Source organism: Lycorma delicatula, chromosome 5 (assembly GCF_047948215.1).
Source record: "Lycorma delicatula isolate Av1 chromosome 5, ASM4794821v1, whole genome shotgun sequence".
NCBI classification, from domain to species: Eukaryota; Metazoa; Arthropoda; class Insecta; order Hemiptera; family Fulgoridae; genus Lycorma; species Lycorma delicatula.
In genome coordinates this window covers 180,421,752-180,443,977 of record NC_134459.1, presented here as the reverse complement: position 1 = coordinate 180,443,977, position 22,226 = coordinate 180,421,752, and the positions used below count along the sequence as shown (strand labels likewise).

General features: G+C 33.9%; 1 protein-coding gene across 1 annotated transcript in view; it reads right to left on the bottom strand.

Annotated features, from left to right (window-relative positions):
- Adss (adenylosuccinate synthetase) overlaps positions 1-22,226 on the bottom strand; it is an 84,197-nt gene that overhangs the window by 15,321 nt on the left and 46,650 nt on the right. Inside the window, exons 5-9 of the mRNA XM_075367678.1 lie at positions 21,795-22,000; positions 18,440-18,594; positions 11,840-11,964; positions 5,076-5,202; positions 468-588 (exon numbers count right to left, since the gene is read on the bottom strand). Of these exons, the coding sequence (XP_075223793.1) occupies positions 468-588; positions 5,076-5,202; positions 11,840-11,964; positions 18,440-18,594; positions 21,795-22,000 (734 nt within the window). The remainder of the gene's footprint in view (positions 1-467; positions 589-5,075; positions 5,203-11,839; positions 11,965-18,439; positions 18,595-21,794; positions 22,001-22,226) is intronic.

Sequence of the window (22,226 nt, the reverse complement as noted above, 5' to 3'; positions counted from 1 at the left end):
AAAAAATATACGAGTAAATAACCAGTAAATTAATATCACTGTTTACATCAACGTTGACTTCTTAAGACAGTTATTATGCGATTTAGTAAATTTAGACTGATTTCTATTATAAATAAAAACAAAACTGTTTGATAATAAAATTGAAGGGAATGACGATCACAAATTTTACATATTTAAAAACTAAAAAGTTGTTATTCATCCAAATTAATCTATTACATATGTTAAGTTTGAATAGTGAAAACACTGAAAAGCAACAGCCCACAAATGATAACTAGAAAATTATTTCCGATTTTTGATTTTCTATTTGCATAAAGCGCGGCAAAGCCATGATGGGGATAGTAATACTTTTAATAAAACACACAGATCCACCGTTTCTATTAAACACACTGATATCTGAAATTAACAGTGACAAACATAATATCGAATTTAAAATTAATTAATATAATGATTAGTATAGATATACTCACTAGGCACTTGAAGCAACTCTTCTATAAGTTCAACATAGCACTTTGCATTTACAGGCAATTTACTGAATTCTCTAACATTTTCAATATTGGTCTCCCAACCAGGCATAATTAAATACTCCACCTTATAATGTCAGAAAAATAATTATTATAAAAACAAAAAAAAATTATCAATCGGTATGTAAAAATCTATTTGTAATATCACCTATAATGTAAGATTTAATTAACTTAATAAAAAATAAAATATTTCTATTTACACATGAACTCAATTACTATCAAAAGCAATAGTCCCTGGTTACATAGGGAGTTGGAAACCATCTCCCTATGTAACAAAAATCTTAATAGCGGTACACGGCTTCTTTATTATTTAAAATTCTAACTGAGTGTACATTGTAGCAGAATAATTACGATTGCTAGACTGTAATAAAGCCGCATTATATAATTTTATGTGCTAAAAATAATGCGAAATATCATTAGTTACTTCACAATTATAAATTTTAAAATACGGGAACGACTCTCATGTCTTTTTTCAATCATTTGATAAATGCGATTACATCTTGTTTCATTAACTCTTAACAATAAGTACCAATCACTGCAGAAATACAAGAGTGCACATAAAGATAACAAAAAAAAAAGTAGGTTATGGTTAAAACAAAAAAATTAACATTATTATATTGCTAAAATGCTTTGACATAAACCATTCATTAATAACACATTAGGTTAACTATATATTCATTAATATATCAGGTGAATAAAAAAGAATATCAAAGTTTTAATTTGTTATAATATCTCTTGGATGCGGTTGATTACAGGCTAAAATCAAAGAGCAAAGTACAGTTTTAGTTGCACTCCAAGGATGCAGATTCATTCCCTATCTTTCTACCTGACAGCAGCACTAGCAAAGATGGTGACTCTTGAAAAAAAGTATTTTGCGATTTAAAGTTTGCTAAATGTGAATCTGTTGTTACAGTTCAATGTGCATTTTGTGCAGTTTAATTATTATCCTCCAAGTGACAGTAACATTTATCAACGGCATAATCGATTTGAAATGATCAGATATCTGCGTAAAGGAATGGGTATGGGACAGTCAAGGGTGTCTGAAGAAAATGTTGAATGTGTCAGGGGGAGGTCTTCCTGCATAGTCCTAAAAAATCTTTAAGGAAGGCAGGCTGTGAAATAGCAATGCCAGCGATGACAGTGTGGAATGTTTTAAGGATGCGTCCATTTACAGCTGTTACAGGCTTTGAAGCTTACTGACTTTTCTGTGCAACTTCGCGATCAAAATGTTGAAGATGTAGATGATGACTTTCTTGATCATTTTGTGCTTTTAGTGATGAACTGACATTTCATCTTAGTGAAGAACTTGGACACACATATGTCCATTATATGAGAGTCAGAAAATCGCCATGACTTCTTAAAATTTAAAGGGACACTCCAAAATTCAATTTTTTCTGTTTAGTATTACAATGGCCAGTTTACGGGCGGGAGACATTCTTCTTTGTCGAAGTAAAAATAACAAAGGTGCTTATTTGGATATGCAATGATTCAAGATGGATGAGAGAATTTTATTTTTCAAGCTTCCTTATTGCATAACTCTATATGGGACTGGTCAGCACAAACCTGATTATAAATAGGGATTTTATAGTTTCTTGTATATATATATATATAAATATATATACACAAGGGTCGTTCAATAAGTCCTTAGAAAATCTAAGAGATGGCACTTGTAGTATCAAAAACAGTTTTCTTTTAGTAAGTGGCACTTGTTGCTAGAGTAGTTTTAAAGTTTCAGCTGTATGCATCAAGTGGTTTCACTGTCATAGTTGATTGAAGCAACAAGCTATTGTTTATTTAGAAAAATGGAAAAAAGTGAGTTTTGAGTGGTGATTTAATACTTAAATTTAAAGGCTTAACACCAAGAGAGATCAAAGTTAAGTCGGATAAAGTTCATGGCACATCTGCTCCTCTGTTTGCAACTGTTTACAATCGGGTAAATAAGTTTAAACGTGGCCGTACATGCACAAAAGGTGAACACTGTTTGGGACATCTAGTGGAAGTGACCACCCCTGATATGATTGACAAAATTCACGATATGATTTTGAGTGATAGACGAATCAAAGTGCTTGAAATAGTTGAGGCCACAGGCATATCGCAAGGTACAGTGTTTTCAATTTTGCACAAAAAAACAGGTGTGAAAAAAATTTTAGCAAGATGGGTGCTGCGTTTGCTCTCTGTGGAGAATAAATGCAATCGTGCGGTCGACTCTGAGGCAGTTTTGGCGCTTTTCCATCGCAATCCTGACGAGTTTCTGTGTTGATACATAAATGTGGATGAAACATGGATACACTACTACCTTCCAGAGTCAAAACAGTGGGTTTTTGAAGGTGAATAAGCTCTGAAGAAGGCAAAGACGGTGAAATCGGCCGGCAAGGTGATGGCCACAGTTTTTGGGATGCACATCATCTACACCGATTACTTGGATAAAGGACAAACAATAACCGGAGAGTATTATGCGTCGTTATTACACTGGTTGGCTGAAGAAATCAAGAAAAAAGTCCTCATTTGAAAAAGATTCTCTTCCATCAAGACAATGCATGAGTGCACACCCGTGCAGTTTTCATTGTAAAAATTACGGAATTAAAGTTCAAATTATTACAACATCCACTGTATTTACTCTATTTATTCTACTCACACTTAGTAGAGTAAATTCAGTGAAATGGCTGGCACATGATTTTGCTATGCTTATGTTTTTATTTAAAAAATTTTAATTTTTAATTATTTAATTTCTATCTTTGTTTTTTTTATATTTTTACATTTTAATTTTAACTTAATTGGTTTTAATTGATTAATCTTTGTAATTTTAATGTTTTTTTATTTCTTGTTTTGATTATAATTTAAAAAATTTTTAATTTGAATAAAAATTAAAAAAGTTTTTATATAAGATTTTAAAGTATGATAAGTTTAGTTTAAAGATTTTTAATAAAATTTAATTTGGTTTAATTCAATCGGTTGAAATTTTTATAAATGGTCTGAACAGTTTGAATCTGGTAGAATAAGTGTCACTGATTTTCATCATAGCAGAAGACCTGTGTAAGTTTCAACTGACACAAAGTGATGCTAATGGTATTCTGAGACTATAAAATTATAAGTGAAAAGTGGTATGTTATCATGGATTGCAAGTTTATGATGGTTTTGTAGTATATATATATATATATATATATATACTGAATGTATGCAACTGATGATGAAAATCAAGTTTATAACAATTTTGCTTTATAATTTAATCTGAAAAAATGGCTTTATGGTGGTGACATTTTTAGTAGAAATTGTTTTCATATTGAATAATATCTAAATATATATCCTTATTCATCATCAGTTTACATTTTTTTTTCTTCTAATAAATAGAAATTCATTAAAATTAATAGTTCTTTGTCATCTATTAAAATCAGTTTAAGCTTTTTATATTAAAAACATATTATGTGGGTCATTCAATAATTAAAGAGACAAATGGTAACAGCAGAAAAACTTATAAAATAAACTGAAACTGTCTTACATTCAATTTGGCACCCTTGACACAAAATATCAAGTGTTCAAAAAGAATTTTCATTATTATAAACTCTTTAATTTATTTAAAGATGTTGGTGCTGCTTGAAATGTGTTCTGTGGAAGAACAGTGCTAAGGTAAGATTTTTATTTTCTGAAGGTATAAAACCGGCTGAAACTTATTTGTGGATGTTAAAACAACATGGCAAAAATGTTATTAACTATTGAAATTTTTATAAATGGACTGAACAGTTTGAATCTGGCAGAACAAGTGTCACTGATTTTTTCATTATAGCAGAAGATCTGTGTAAGTTTCAATCGACATAAAGTGATACTAATGGTGTTCTGAGACTATAAAAGCCCAATTTATTGCAATTATTTGGAAGAACAAAATACAGTCAACATTGAATACTATTAAGTCATGCTAGAAAATGGAATGAAACTTGCATTAAGGAGGTAACGTCCTGATTCTCTCTTAAAAGAGGTATAATTCTTTCCCCGGCTCACAACTCAAAAACATGGGAAGCTATTCAAACGTCAAGATGGAAGATGTTGCAACAACAACAACTGATCTCAGACCATCAAATTTTTTGTTTGTTTGGTCCTCTCATAGGTTTTATGTGGCATTGAATTAGGCAAAGATAAGCAGGAGGTCAAGAATGCTGTTGAAGAATGGCTGACACAGAGGTGAACAATTCTTTACTACGAAAGATAGGACAAAGCAAATCATAGTCAGGGACTATGTTGAAAAGTAGCATTAGTTTTATCGCCATCAAATAAATAATAATTTTTATAGTCATTTGTCTCCTAAATTATTGAATGATCCTCTTACTAGTCACTGTCATAAATGTATAAATCATTCAGATAAGGTTTTGCAACATCAATCAACAATTGCAAAAATTTTAATGAACTTTATTTCATGTAAACATTTTTAACTGATATCATTAAAACAGATTTTTAAACTTGTGATTTAATAAGAATAGTTTTAAATCAACATTAAAACAGATTGATTTGGATACATATGTGTTACCTTTAGCTGAAAACCATTATCTGCAAAGAAATACGTACCTCCACTTTTGATAGCTCAGCAGCACTGGATGGAAAGTTTGGTAACTTCTGTCCATTCCTTTTATAGGCCACACATATTTTAATTTCAGGTAAAGTATCTAATATATCTAATTTAGTAATACATAACCTAAGAAAAAAAAGAAATGATTACATTATACTTATGTAAAAATTACATCTTTAATGCTATTTTTATTAAATATAACTAGTTAAATAACTGTAAGCTTATGAATAACAGATAATGCGATAAAGTAAATTAAGTAGTATAAAATAAGTCTTTATGCAAGGTGAAGTAATGTATAAGTGCATAATATGAAGTACTCCCAGTCATACAAAATGGGAGCCAAGCTACAGGAAACATGGTAATTCCTGAAGTTGCAGATAAGGGAATTAGGCGTGAATAAGAAACAATATAATAAATAATCACACAGGAAAAGACATCATCTGATGCCTTTTGGGGTATTATACTGTGTAAGGGGGAGACATAAACACCTAAAAAAATTCTCTAAGCAGATAAGTGTTCAGTCCCACAGGCAATGGCTATCTATAAATAAGCTGGCAAACTCCTCATGTAGAAACCAGCATGACCTTTAGAAGCAGACAGCCTCAGGTACCATAGGTGCTAACCATAACAGGCAAACACCAGATGGCATAACATCTGTGAATAGATCAAACCTTAGATGTGAAGAAATAACACCTGAAGGGGGCAGAAACCACTTCAGTAATGGATGAGTTCATCAACTTTACTGATGATTGAGATGTTCTGATTAATTAAAATGAAATATTAATATTTTAAACGCTTTGAATAATCGTTTAGGTGAAAGCAATAGAAAACTAGACCTGTGCATATCGAGGAAACCTTTTCCTTTCCGCTTTTACTAAATCCTTATGATGGCTTCTTTCTTGAGTAAAGAAAGTAATTAATGAGAGAGAGAGAGGAGACATTAGGTAAAAAAATAACAGTAGTTAGAAAATCACTGATGACAAGAGATATATTAAAACATGCATATGAGTACAGAAGGTATAAAAATACAAAAGATGATAAAGGCAGAAGACAATACTGACACTTAAAAACTGACATTAATAAAAGAGGCAACGAAAGATCGGCTGAAGGAGAGATGTAATGACAAATCGAAAAATATGATTACAATAAGATAGATATTGTTGCGTGTTTCACAGCTTGAACAGGATATTGACAGGTTGACAGTTTGGAATGTTTATATAATTAATTTATTGGTTTAAAATGTTCATAATTACAACCAGACAAATTAATAATAATAACAATGGTGATAAATATAATAATAATAATGATAAGTGACAATAATAAAACAATTAATGAACACAAATATTAATATAGTAATTACAACCACAATATTACATATCAATAACAACAAATCAAACAATTAATTCATAACAAAGTACATGATACAAAAAACAGTAAGCATGACATAAAAACAGAGTGTAATCAACAAAGAATAACAATCAAAATATTACACATCAAATAGCGATAAATTTCATTAGTAAATAATAAATACAGATTAAACACAAGAGAAGTTAAAAATAAATAATCGTTTGGAATTTATTCCAGGTAGACCCATTAACAAAAGAAACCGCTAATCTTAACCCTTTTTAACCACTAGTCTTGTATTAACAATCGTATAGTGTTCACTTGCAAATACCTTTGCTATCTACCCGAAAAGTTTATGAATGAAGTTTATTCCATTATTTCTTTCACTTATAGTTTTACTTAGCTCACCGATAGTATTTCTTGGTTACTGGAGTTACTCGTAGCATCATCTTACTCATATCAAACTGGCTTCAAGATTCTTCTTGCTGGACTGATGTCTTGCACTCTTGTCTCACAGACTCCCATCTGTGACTCCTTACTGGACCGATGTAGTAACATCTTGCTGGACTGGTTTGCAGAATTCTACCAAACCCAGACAACTCGCAGCCTTTCCTCGCCAGACTGATGTAGTAATGTCTCGCAGAATGGAACTGATTTCTATCTGGTCTTCCAGAGGTATTTATACTGCTAGTCTCTTTATCTGTCTGACCGGACCCAAGTCAAAATGTGAGAACAGTTGACCAAGGCTTTTGTTCCCATGAATTCCAAACCTGGTCTCTTCTCACCATACAATGGATGTTTATTGTGTGTTAGCAGGCAGTCTAACAAAAGACAATTGTAAAACGGACCTATTCTTTAAAAAGGGTTCTCCTTTTTGTCCCTTTCTGGATTTCTCTGATTATTATACTGATTATTACTTTCATAATAATTAGTAGGAATCTGTTACTCAGGCCCGCTATGCCGGTCTTGTTACAACATAATGTATTTAAAAAAAGGAGGAACAAACCTTGGGATAATGTATTTAAAATGTCAGAGGTCTAATGGATATATTTATCACACAGAAAAGAAAGAATTAACAGTAAATAGGAATACATAGAGAAGTAGGAAAAATATGATATAGTACTGCAGGGGGAAATGAGAGCTTGATGGAAATTTCAGAGGGCTCTATACTATGAATTTAATAGAACTACACAAGACTTAAATAAGGTTAAAGTATTGGAAATACAATATCTATATGTTGTACGAGAGAAGTAGGGCCAAATAAGTTCTATAAATTCATATGCAAAAGTTATAAAACTGAAGAAATGTCCTAAAAAAAAATTTACCATACCAAAGACAGCAGGTAGAAATAAAAGGAAAAACTATAATCTCATGCGTGAAAAATAACTAGGATAATTTACAAGCGGTAAAAGTTGTATTAGATGAAGACTAGTTAGGTTTCAGAAAGGGAGGTCATTCTACTCTATAAATTTAGAAGGCAGGCTATTAAGAAAAAAGTCATCTACATGGGATTTGTAGATTTGGAAAAAATGTTTGAGAACTGAATAATATGTTTAAAATTTTAACATTTAGATTTAAATAAAGAGAAAGAATTTAAAATCTATACAAGAATCAGTAGCAGTTATAGAACATAAGATGATGAAAAGAGAGCTCTGTGATATGAAACAATATAGAAAATTAGGAACAAATTAGAGAGTGGAGTAACTACCTAAGAAAAAAAAAGATGCTAAAAAAGATTTGCTGGTGATATTATTTTTTAGGTAGATAACAAAATATAAGTTAACAAAAATACTAATGGCATGAGAGGAGCACAACTCCTCTCACATCAAATATGGATCAAAGAATCAGAAAGATATTCTCAAAAATTTCTGTATTTCAAAAATATCTCAACATCTTAGCTAAACTATGTTCTGTCACCAGTTATGATGCATTTGAGCAAGTCTGGGTTGTCTGTGACATCAGTAAGTATTTGTTCAGAGAGAATGTGCAATGATGTTTTTGTTGAAAATTTAGCAATTTTGGAACAAATTTGGCTGCTATCCGTTTCATGTTCAGAATATTAGGAAAACTCTCTTTGCATGAACTATATGAAATCCCTTTTTGTTCCTCTCTAATGATGATTCTGCAATTAGCAAGCACAATATCTCTAACTTTTTTGACATTTTCATTAACGATTGATGTGCTAGTATGGACAAACTTCACATCTTCTTCTCAGCCTTCCTGAAAGAAGTTGTACCGTGCATAAAATTGTGGTTGTGACATAGTATAATCGTAAACTGCTTTCTTTAACATTTTGCACACTTCACTACACTTAATTCTGTTTTCAACACAAAATTTCATACAAATTCTCTGATCCAAATTTTACGGTGCAAAAAATTACTGAACACAGTAATGTATGTCTTACTTTTTCGCTTCCCAAACGTAATCTTAAGCGTTGCAGCTAGCTGAAGATTGACATACATCACTGACAGTCACACCTGTCTCTATGCGGGTGGTATAAAATTTCAGTGATCTGACAAAATAGAACTGATGGTTGCTAATAAGTATGGTGTAGAGGAGCTCTCGTGAATGTTTGAATACAACTTCTCAGGAGACTTGAAGGATCTGATCAGAGAGCAAATGAGAATAAAGAATCTGAGAAAAACTATGGAACATGGGGATTGATTTTTTTCTGCTGGTGTCGATATTAACATGCCTGTGTATGAAAACCACGGTGAGAAGTTGAGTCTTACAAAAACAGTACTATTAAATATTTTTTATTACAATATTAAAATTTTTCTGAGACTTATGTTACCGAATAGGATTTATTGCATTTCAAAAAGCATTTTACTAATTTTAATGTAATATGAATATATGCTGAGAGAACCTCTCACTTTGGTAGGGCCAACAAGAGGCCCTACCAAAGCGGGAAATCACTTCAGGTATAAGTAAGAAATCAAATCTACGGGGCATCTGTTGATTTTTTAAGTATTAATATTAATATTATAGACATTTAGAACAAAGTAAATGGTTTCATATGTTGTCCCAGTACATTAAACTGTAATAGTAACTGGACCAATTTTAATGTAACTGGATACTTTGTTAAGTAACATGCTGTTTTACAGGCAAGTGGAAGTCTAGAAATTATTGTAAAGTGAGAAAATAATTTGTATATCAGTAGTAAACAAATTTTTGATAAAAGTTGATAATAGTACGAATTCCACATATTATGTGTAGATTTTAAAAAAATAAGGTAATAAGAACATATGTATGACATATGTAAACAATGTGACATGTTGAAACATGTGATAATATTGATCTCATAGTTCTAAATGGTAGGAATATTGATGACAGAGAGGAAAGGAGAGCTCACTTTTATTGGGTGTCTGTCAATGATTTCATAACTGTCCCATTTGAGAGATTGGATACTCCCTCAGTTCTTTTCTGATCATTTAACCATTAACGTGAGAATTCTGCTAACATTAAAAAGTTATTATTTTTTTTCTTTATTGCAAAAATTAAGATGGAATAAAATTAATCAGTTCCAAAGAAGTCCTACTGTAATTTTTGGACCAAAATTAAGGAGTAAAGTTGGTTGTTTCTTATGTAATTTTAGCTGGGAAGTAGGATAAAACAGGTCCATGAACTGTAACCCCGGTAGTGTTTAAGATATCAGACATAAAAATTCAAAATTCAGTGTGGAAAAACAATTTTTTTTAGATTTGTAGTACAATAGCTCTGTTAAATTACTAATAAATGCGGAAGACTTAGAACAATACTTGTAGAAAATTTAATTCAAAGAAAAGTAATGTAAATTCAGTCAATAAAAATTAAATAAAACCTTCTAAAAATCAGTTTTTTATTAAACTAAAACAGATTAAAAATAGACAGAAAATCATATTATATAATAATCATATTATTATATTCAGCAGATGTAAATGTTGAATACAGCATTATAAATAACTGGGTAAATTAATTTTTTTTGGGGTAAAATTTTCCTGTTATTGTAGCCCGGGACAAAATTATAGCAAAAAAAGCCCCTTCTCGGACAATAAATAATATTAATAAAATAACATTAAAACTAACATGCAAAAGTACGATAATAACAAGATTAAAACTAAAATAAAAGAAACGTAACCGTTGAAATAAAATATATAACACGAATAATAAATAAAGTCAAAATTTATCGTTGGATAATATTAAATTTTATGGAGTATAATGACACTTCATAGAAGTAACAATACTCAATCTAGTGCATTCTTATCATTGCCTAGGATGCAACAAATGTTCCATGATAATTTAAATTTATGATGTAAGACCGTATAACATATGCAATCCATAAGGATGTGGTGTACAGTTAAGCAGCAGTTACAATGTACACAGAGGGGTGTTTTCTGCTAACATCAGATATTTGTGAGTAGTAAGTAAATGAATTGGAAAAGTTTATTATTTAAGAGGAATGAAAAAAGGAAAAATTGATTAATATAATTGTTAACGGCAACCGCATATCGTATAAGGAATTAAACAGGGATTTGGTTAATGATGGATACACCGGGGAGATACTGAAACTGTCAAAGGTGAAATGGATTTTTAAAGTTAGGGATGAGCTAATAAATTTGAATTATAGAGAAGGATATGAGATGCTCATCACATTATATGGAGGAAAATGAAGATTTGTAACACTTTGTTGCTACAAGTCCTGCATTAGCATACAACGGTTGTAAATGACAAAAGTTGGGAGAGCCTGGCAGGATATTGCAGTGACCCGTGGAATTCAGATTTGTACTAGTGTCAGAATTTAACTATTTTAAACTAAATTTAACTCTACAATTTGGAGTGATCGAGACCATATTTAAAACATTATAAAAATTATTATACATAGATTAACTGTGTAGTTGGCATTTATGAGGGAGTGCATATGTGTGTTCTTCATAAATAGTTATTTTTAATGAATATTGAATGTAATCAATCACTATGAAGAAAAAATTAAAAAAATGATTTCTATTGTAATTAACGGATTTAATTTGTGTGTTACATATACAAACTAACATTTTATTACTATATAATATGTTTGTTTCTAAATATTGGTATTATTTACTGTTGTTGATATTGTTATTATTGTTATTAATGTGTATCATTAATTTAAATTGATTTGTTATGGCTGTCAACCAGTGATGACGGTGTTTTTAGGATCAAGCATAGTAAATGCAGCTATAATTTATATTTTGTAAACGAGAAAGATAACTACAGCGGTATATTAAGACATCAATTTTTAGTTGTTTGGAAATTAGTAAGTAATAATTATATAGAGGTTGAAAGATAAATATGGAACAGAAAAAACTACTGCCAACTTGTAAAGAATTATTTAAAAATAAAAAACTTATTAACCGTGAGTCCAACATAAACACTTAAGAATGATATGACTTCTATTCTAACTTACCTAGTATAACCATTAACCATGGCTGTATGCTGAAGAAGAGGTATATCTAGCCACCCGCACCGTCTTTTCCTTTTAGTAGTTACACCGATTTCCTGACCAAGAGATTGCAACTGATCACCTACGCCCTAAATAACAAAAAATGTATTTTAAATAATTATAATACATTTCAGTCTCTAATAACCAAAGATACATTTTATTTCTGATATAATAAATTAGAGTATAAAATCCCATATGACATTTAAGTAAAGGATCAAATACAAAAAAATTAAAACGTTACACTTTCTACTTTTTAAACGCGGTTACATAGTTATAAGTTAAACTTTTGAAAACACAATCTTCTGAAAATAAAATAATATTACTAATCTATGTCACAATTATTTCTTTATGATTAGAAAATAATCAATATCATCAAACTTGGAAGAATCATCAGAACGGCAGAAAGCAGCCTTGGTCTATATGAACTTATGAAAGTTAGTCGAATGCTACAACTCAATAATTTTTTTAACTAGTTTTTACTAATGCATTAAATTATTATACGGTAGTCATTAATCTTCTGTGATATTAGTTTTTACACAAACATTCATACAATTTTGGCCACAGTATACTCTGTTATGATAGGGTTTCATTCTAATAGTTGGAAAAAAAAACAAACAGCAAACAAAACGACTGCATATAAAATCAACACTCCTAAAAAGAACTGTAAATTAATTCATGCAGACTTAAACTTTCCAACCCCGCAGGGGGAAGACGTCGTGATGTTACCGGTCACCACACCACCCACTCCGTTTAAGCCTTGTGGGGCTTTACCGGAGGTAGTCTTTAGACCCTCTAACTGAATACATCTCACAGTCATCAGCCAGGCCTCGGTTGGGATGCCACCGAGGTAAATACCTCAGCAGACATTTGCATCAGTAAGATACAAATCAAATTTTGCCTTCACGTAGGCCTCAAATGAACATCTTCACATCCAACCTAACATGATTCCCTCAAACTAACTGACTGAAACTGCGAACCCCGCGCCTAGTCCAGATTTGACAGCACTGTTCGTAATTGTGAATCCCTCAGAAAACAAACAAGTTTAAAGTTAAATCAGTGCTACACCCACATAAGTTGACCAATTTAGGTCACATGCAAAGGGGAACGTAATGTCATTCTGATCTGCACAGGAGCCAGGGACAAACCCCGCACCCCCAACTGATACCATCATGGAGTCTCACACGGCATTACCAAGTTGCAATCAGGACTGCCACGACGAAATGAAGCCACGCCCTTGGTCGCACGGGTTACCATACCATGGCGGCGCAGCCACCCCCACCAGTGGAAGCCCCAAAGCGAATCACAAACAATACCGATATAACTGTGGCAAGATGTGCCTATCTCCAACTGATCCAATGCCTAAGCCAGAATCCTAGCCACCTGGGATTCTACCACGATCGAGTATCTTGACTAAACTCCCTCTGCAGATCTACACACCGCAAGGATGTGAAGCAAACCAGCCAGTATAGACCATTCCTCGCAGATCATCCAGTTAGTATGGAGATCCAGAAAGAAATGTATTTTCTCAAGTTTCCTAACAGCTTGTGAACATTTGATCTCGTATCGGGGGCAGACATAGAGGATGTGATCCATTGTATCATCAGTCCCGCAATCCGGACATTGACTAGAATCAACCAAATAAAATCTAGCCAAACTCGCCCGAAAGGCACCATGCCCAGAGAGAAACTGTGTGATACACTGATTGTGGGAGACCCATCCAATTTCACCTAAATCAGACACTATAAGAAATATACCATGTGTATGGCGACCTGTGGGGGATTTGTCCCATCTACCTGCCAAGACGCTAGGCCCCGGTCTTCAATCTCCTGCTTTCGTTCTGACTCCAATAGGTTATTTATCTTGCAAATGTAGTGTTCCTACATTTCCAACGTAAATTAGCCAAGATACCTATTGGTTTGACTCCGGCTATAACACAGACTGCCTCCCGTGAAACTGTTCTATAACTGATTATTACAGTCAGCAAGAGGAGTTGCTCAGCCTGCAGAAAATGTCCGCACAATACTTAAAAGCCATGCTGTGAGCCCAGACAGGTGCAGCATACAGCATAATAACTTTACTGATACCTTTGTAAAGGATACGCATGGTACAGTAATTCAAGCCCCAATTGGGATGAATGACTATGGATTCCATAAAAAGCATCAGCGGCCTTTTTTGCTACATACTGTAGATGTTCCTTGAACCAAAAATTCTCATCAAGATAACATCCAGGTATTTTTGAGCTGTAACGTACCGAACGGGGAGACCAGCCATCTGAACTCGGATTCATCGGGAATCAGCCAATCGGCCCTTAAGGAACATCATTTTGGTTTTCTCTGGGCTGAAAATCATCTTATGTTGGAGACTCCACAGTCAGAGTGTCTCACAAGCATGAGCAGCTTGGAACTCTACCTCTTTACGTGAATCCCCTTCCATCAATAGCAGCACGTCGTCTGCATAAGCAACAACACAGCAACCACCTTAAATACAACATCGAATTGAATTCTATGATCCAAAGAAGGGACTCAGACCACTGATCTAAGGGCATCCTTTAGTCAAGGTCTTACAAACCTCCAAGTTGCCATCACAAAGCGAAATGGTCAGATGGCTGAAATAACTTAAGAGCACTTTTAATTCATTTCGTGTACACTTCTGCATCTGAAACAGGGAAGAGGGCCACCATAAGTTGTTAAATGCCCCGGATATGTCCAGAAAAATCCCTAATACGTATTTACATGGACCAGAGGAAACTATATCCATCACATCTGAGTATGGCATCCTCAGTGCTCTTGCCCAGTCGGAAACCATACTGGTTATCCATTAGCAAATGATCAGTGGCCAATCTAACATTAATACGTAAATATAGGACCTTCTCAAAAAACTTGCCAGTCATGGGCAAGAGCGTTAGGGACGGTAAGAAGAAGGATCAGGACAGTAGGATATTTGTTGTCACCTTTGAACACTAAGTCTCCACGCTTCCCACATGCCAGAAAGTGGCCAGCAAAGAGCAACCTATTATATATTCTAGCTAGAGGACCAAGGACTACTAGAAGTGCTCAGATGAGAAGCTCCAAAGTGATATAATTATATCCGGGGGCCTTGTACCGTGCGATACTACAGATCACCTGGTGCACCTCCACCTCAGTGATCTAAGAAGATTGTAAGTTGATCTCGAAAATTGCGACTTCCGCCTGTCAAGCCGGTGATATGAAACCTCACCCACCATAGTGTCATCTGACAGCAAATCATTCAGCAAAATAATAAGAACACAGTCCTTATCAATTACCACACCCTCACGGGTTGACAAAGCTGACAAGAGGACATCTTTCCTGTGTTTATGTCCAAAGGCTCTATATACACAACGCTCTATATTCCCTTACTCCTGAACAAAGGAGCGCCATGAATTACGCTTGGAGAACCTAATGCTATGAAAGTACCTAACCGTCCTTCTGCGGTAATTGCAATTAGGGCCGCACACCGATCGGGTTCAATCTCTTGTTGCACAGCCATTCTGAGTCGATTCACAGACTGCTTCATTGCTATCAGATTCTGAGACCAACAACCAGATGTATGTTCTCGGCCAGTGCCTCTAGGAATGGTGGCTTCAGCTGCCGCCACCACCATGGGAGTGAAATTTTCTGCCAGATCATCTAATGGCAGGCCGTCAAGGTCTTGAAAAAAAATCTCCAATTTAGACTCCAACAAAGAGTAGAATTTCGGCCAGTCCACCTTCCTATGCAGGAAGCAGCTTCGGTAAACAGGAAAAGTGTCATGGCCATCACACAGCTCATCTGCTATTTCAAAAAGTATCAACCGATGATCGCTAGAACAGTCGTTGACCACAGACCAGTCAAGGACCCTGTCAGAGATGTCCCTACCAATGGTGATGTCAATATTTGTATCTGAAAAGACCCTTCGTCCGTCAACCATACTGACGTAAGTGGCCAACTGGTCTGCAGCATTAAGTACCTCAAAACTGTGCTTCGCAATTAAACTGTCAGTTAAGCCACCGCCATGATCAGTGATCCCACTGTGCCAGAAAAGCGACTTCGCATTAACTCAGCACCAATAAAGAATGGACCATTACCCACAATATGAAGGATCCTATCCCATCTCGCCAGGTGTTCCTCATTGGGATCTCTGTATTGGAAATATGAACTAATAACTGTAAGGCTCTGTCCAGAAATGGCATGTCTGACCACAGCATGATGCGTGTCAGAAACCTGCCGTATAAAAAAACTATCAAGCGACTCCCTGCATAGAATAGCAAACATGCAGGTATGCCCTACACAAAACGTTTTCCAGCTGTGAAAGCCTGGCAAATCACCTCTAATTGCATATGGGTGCTGCAGAAGGACAACATCGAGGTTCCATCTCTTTATAACCTCACCTAATTCAACCTCAACTACATAAGCAACCGGGCACATTTAGTTGACCGAACATAACCATCTAACATATTAAAGTACAGTGCAATGGCCGTTAGGTAACAGCCACACTCCTTACTAAGTGGGTGCTCATGATTCTTGCGCAACCTCTTACAGTTAGCACAGGTCAGAGCCTTGGACCTATGCGAACAATCGTCACGCTTGTGGTCCTCCTCGCCACAATGGGCACACACCAAGGCAAACTTACAAAATTTAGTCCTGTGACCATATCTGCAGCACTTGAAAGATCTTTGGACATCCACATACTTTTTTACTCGGCAGGACCCTAAATCGATAAATAGTCTGCCTATAGACGTATATTTTTTAAAGAGACCAGAACTTAACTCAAAGAATCCGTGATATTTCTGGGTATCATGTCTACCCATTTTAAAGACCAGCCTGCAGTCCTGCCAGAAGGTGGCTTTATCCAAATTAGTGTTCTGCTCCCTAATGGGGGACAAGACATCTTTATCGGTAAGATTACAGTCATTATCATAGACTATAATACAGGCCCTATGCATTTTTACATTCAAGGTCTTTTTTTTTTCAGGGTCTATTTTTACATTCAATCACTTAACCGTCGTGAAATCTCTAATTGCCTGAATGGTCTCTGTATCATCCGCTACCACAACTAATCCCTTGCTAGTCTCTTTGATGTTCCTGATTTTATGACCTTTCCGGTCACCCTGAAGGGCAACTTGGAAGTCTTTCTTCAGCTGATGGCTGGATACAGTTGAGCCCTCGACTCTGCTGACAAACGCGACCTCAGGTTTCTTGGACTGACTGGTTTCGCATCTGCCCCTAGCCACCTCAGCATACCTACACGGCTGCATTGGGGTCGGAGCCGGTTTATGGATTGCAGTTTCTTCCTTAGGTCTTGAGACAAGATTTTTCAAAACCCTCGATGAGAGCTGTGAAAGCTGCTCAGAAGAATTCAAGACGAGGCAATAATCTCCTCTTGGTAGCTGCACTAGTACACATGGGGTTTGCTAGAAAGGAAGAAGCCATCCAGTTCCGCCAATACATCATGGGCTGCCTCCGGCTTACAAAACCTCTTCAATGAGTGGGTCTATAACCCCTTGGGTGGTCATCCCTATATCTACTTCTGAACTATCATTGTCAGAACCAGTGTTCAAGGAGGTTGAAGGAAAAAGCTCTGACCCCCCTCCTCTGGCTAGGCTTCTTTACCTTCCTAACATCGGTCATAGCTGGAGAAGCCTTGACCTAACAGTATACAAACAAAATGCTAACTGTATTCCTTCTATTTAGAGACATTGGGCACAAGCCCACAGCGTGACTCGTACCCGCAGCAAGCCACGGGCAGCTGGAGACCTGTATTCTCCTGTCACTCTTTGTACCTCTTTGCCGCTACTGGATCAAATGTGTGAAATCAAAGACCAATACACAACCGCTCTAAAAGAGCGTGAGCAGGACTAAGGGTAAAGCCCCCTTTGCTCGTAACAGGGACTTGCGACCAGGAGTCGTTGCCACTCTTTTCACAGTGATGAGGCGGGTACTTGAACAAATCGTGTGCGAAATTCTCTGAATCCCCGTGAAAAGGGTATGAATCGTCTTAACAATAAGGGTGCAAAACCGTTGTAACAGTTCTCAAACAGCAAGATTGTGAAACTGGGAAAGGTACACACTTGACCACCAGCTCAAAAATAGCACTGAAAAAGACTTTATACAATGAAAATCTCTGCTCATTAAAATAGACCAGAGATGGAATAAAAGAATCAAAATCTAGAACACGTGTTAGAACCTGCACAATAAACTACAGATGTTTTTAAGTATCTTTGAAATGTAACAATTAGCAAGTAAAATTAGTCTTTATTTTATCCAGCTTATTAAATGATTATTATATACTATTTCTTCATTATCTCCTGATGAAGTTTGTTTAATGATTGAAACAACCATCTATTTTTAGATAAGTAAAATTTACGGTTTAAGTGTTTTCTTCTTTTCCAATTTAAAATGCAGATAACTTTCTGGATAGCCATTATACTTTTTATAAATTCAAACTTTTTATCGATCACAGTTTTAATTAAATAATTTACAAGTTCTGCTTAAAGTTTTGAATTATCGAAACGAATGCGTATTACAAAAAGAAAAAATTAAGAATTGAAGAAGTTATTTCACTTACATCTTTAAGTTCTGTGGGAAACGGTCCATCACCCACTCTTGTTGTGTAAGCTTTAACAACACCGACAACTTCACCAATAGTTGATGGTGGTAAACCGAGGCCTGTACATACACCACCGATACTACAATTTGACGATGTAACGTATGGATATGTACCTGAAATTTAATATTACCAGAAAAAATAATATGCAATTAAAGAATCAAAATTTCTTTTGAAAAATACATAAAATCAGTCGAGTAGATTTAGTTTTATACTCTAAAACCTTCAAGTAGTGTACACTATGCAAGCTAAAAAATGTCTACAGTTTGTTGATGTAGTTAGTTAAGAGGTGGGGTCTGACAAAAACAGTATAAAAATTATGCTCAGATGAAATACAACAAAATTTTTTTATAGGAAAAACAGTAATATGGCATATATTACTTTAGAACGATAAAATAATATTATTATACAAATTTGTGCATAGTATATTTATTATTCAGCCAAGTATCACTTGGTTCTCTTTGACAAAATTAAATTAAAAATTATTGAAAAAAATAATATATATATAAATATTTTATAAATTATTATAATTGGAACATACAATTTAATTTTGGCACATTTTTCCAAATGAGATAGTTTTTCTGAATGGAAATTAAGCACGACGGCTCAATATTCAAAAGAATCAGTATACTGGGTTACTTTAGTACACAACACAATATTTTATGGAGCTCCATTACCATAATCTTATCTTGATTTCCAAGAATGAATTATTTCAATCTTCAAATCTTGAATTTTAAAATTGAAATTATTAAGTGTCGAGTATTAAATTAAAATAATTTCTCTTCTTTTGTACACAGATTTCCATTGGTTTTAATAAATGGTTGTTTGTAATTTACTAATTTTGATGACATTTACATAGTTTATACCACAAATTACATTTTTTTAAAAGAAATCATGTTTTATGAAAGCCTTTATATTTAAAATGAATGCATGTTTTGCAAATGTTAATTTGTTTGTTATTCATACTATAATGCTAATGGAAATACGAGGTGTGTTCAAAAAATAACAAGAATTTTTGTCTTTTGGAAAGAATTTTATTTATCCGTCTACATTAATGTTAAATAATCCCCATTAGATATAGATTATGGCAACGCTTTTTCCTATCCCCGAAACACTTCTGGAACTCGATCTTTAGTGTTTAGCTCTCTCAGTGATTCACTTTTAATCTCATCTATGCTTGTAAAACGACGGGCCTTTTAGGTTCTCTTTATTTTTGGGAATAGAAAAAAGTCACAAGGGGCCATGTCTGGTGAATATGGTGGCTGAGGTATCATTAAAGTGCTGTATTTGGCTAAAAACTGATGAACAAGCAATGAAGTGTGAGCAGGCGCATTATCGTGGTGCAAAGGCCATGAATTGTTTCACCACCCACGATTGCTTCATGCAATCCAGACTTGTAGGTAATACTCCTTATTGATTGTTTGATCTTGCGGTAAGAACTTCTGATGCACTATGCCATTAAAATCAAAGAACACGGTGAGCATAACCTTCACATTCGACCATACTTGTCAATCTTTTTTCAATCTTGGTGATCCAGAATGCCTCCAATGGGACGACTGAGCCTTAGTTTCGACATCATATCCGTAAACCCTTGTTTCATCACCTGTTATGACACGTTATAGTAGTTCTGCATCGTTGACTTAATTTGGCGACTCCTGAGCAACTTCCATTCACCGCTGTTTTTTTTTCAAAATTCAACAATTTTGGAACAAATTTTGCTGTCACATGTTTCAGACCCAAAACAACTGAAAACATTTCATGGCACAAGTCAATCAGTATCCCAACATTATCAGCGACTTCTCTGTTTGTGATTCGGCGATCATTCAAAATCATTTTTTCATGTTTTCCACATTTTCATCGGTTATTGATGTGCTGGGGTATCCAGGACACTTGTCATTTTCGGTGTCTTCACAACCTTCTTGGAAACGCTTATACCAATCATAAACACTTTCTTTACTCATAGCAGACTCACCAAAAGCAATATTTAACATTTTTAAAACATTGCTACACTTTATTCCATTCTTATAGCAAAATTTAATACAAATTCTCCGATCCATTATTTATACAAATAAAAAATCGCTGTCGTACCAAAACGTGTTATCTTTTTGACAGCTGACAACAAACTAAACATCCAATATGGCTAACAATGTACAGCTACTTTTCAGACATGTTTACTAATATAAAAACGAAAAAATCCCAAGAATTGCACTAATACAACCTGTAAAATTTCAAAATTCTCGTTACTTTTTGAACACACGTCGTACATGCAATTAAATAAAATAAAAAATAGTCAACTGTGAAATGTATATAATGACTCCTGCAGTAAGCTGTACCTACACATAAGGAACAGAGAGAATATTTCTGCATAAATAACATGAGAAACAAGAACAAAATACATAAAGAAATATAACCTGGTTGATTACAGTACAATTTATTTTTATAATACCCTTGAAAACAGATACGATTGTTTTGACAAATTTGTTTTTGTTCATTGTGTCTGGTGTTACAAATATAATTAGGAAATCTTATTTCATGGGACTGGGGATTGTAAAACTGTCTGTTGTTCCGAGTCATCTATAGTAAAAGATGTCTACTAGAAAGATTTTATTTCACATAAAAGCATTTAGGTGTATTTCACTATCATTTTTACTTCCTTAGAAACTTGACAAGTTGTTTATAACCCAATAATAATGAAATATATCTCATTAATCTTCTGTAGATGTTTAAAATGATAAAAAACTATTTTTTATGATAAACAGAAAATCATCAAGAAATAAAAGTTAATTTCACAACTCTTAATATTACAAATTTAAAATAATTCTCATTATTTTTGTATTAAAAAGAGAAGAGTTAAAATGAATTTTACAGGTGTATGTAGTAAATGATCTGATGTAATCAGAAAACAATTTGATTTTCTTATTTCCTTCTAAATATGTTTAAATGCGATCAGCATCTATGCGACATTATAAATACACAACTGAATTAAATTTTGCAACATAATTGTAATAAAACATGTAATATATCTCTGATACAGTGTATAATAATTACTCAGATGTGCTGTAATTATTTTTGCTCGTATTAAAAATTTAATAAAGCAGAAAACCCTTTAAACTTAATAATTAAACTCACTAGTTTACATTTTTAATTAATAAAAAAAGATATAATAGAAAAACTTAAATTAAATATTAAAAAAAAAAAATTCATTATCGGTGTACTTATGTACTGAAGTAAAACAATATTAATTTTATCGATTACAAAGAAACAACAAAAACATTTTCAGAGTAAAGATAATAACATTTGTATATAACCCACTGACCAAAATCGATGTCAAGCATAGCAGCATTTGCTCCTTCAACGAGTACATTTTTACCAGCCTGTAAGGAGTTATGTAAATACGATACAGTCTCTATAACTAATGGACGTACTCTCTCGGCATATAAATTATATCGTTCCAATTCTTTGTTGACATCAACATCCAGCGCAGGAAACATCCTCTGGTACATAGCTACCAAAGTCTTGAATCTGAAAGCATAAGAGGATACACTCTATAAAGGCTTATATATATAAAATAAATAGCACCATAATTATGGTGCTAAACAAGATTAAATATAATGGAATTAACACCACGCTGCTAATTTTATGTAAAATTATAAATTAACACATTTCAAAAATGTGAAGAATGAGTTTTAGAGCTCAAATGTCTTCATTCTGTAGTTCCAAACCGGTTAAAAATGTCATGTTTGATAAA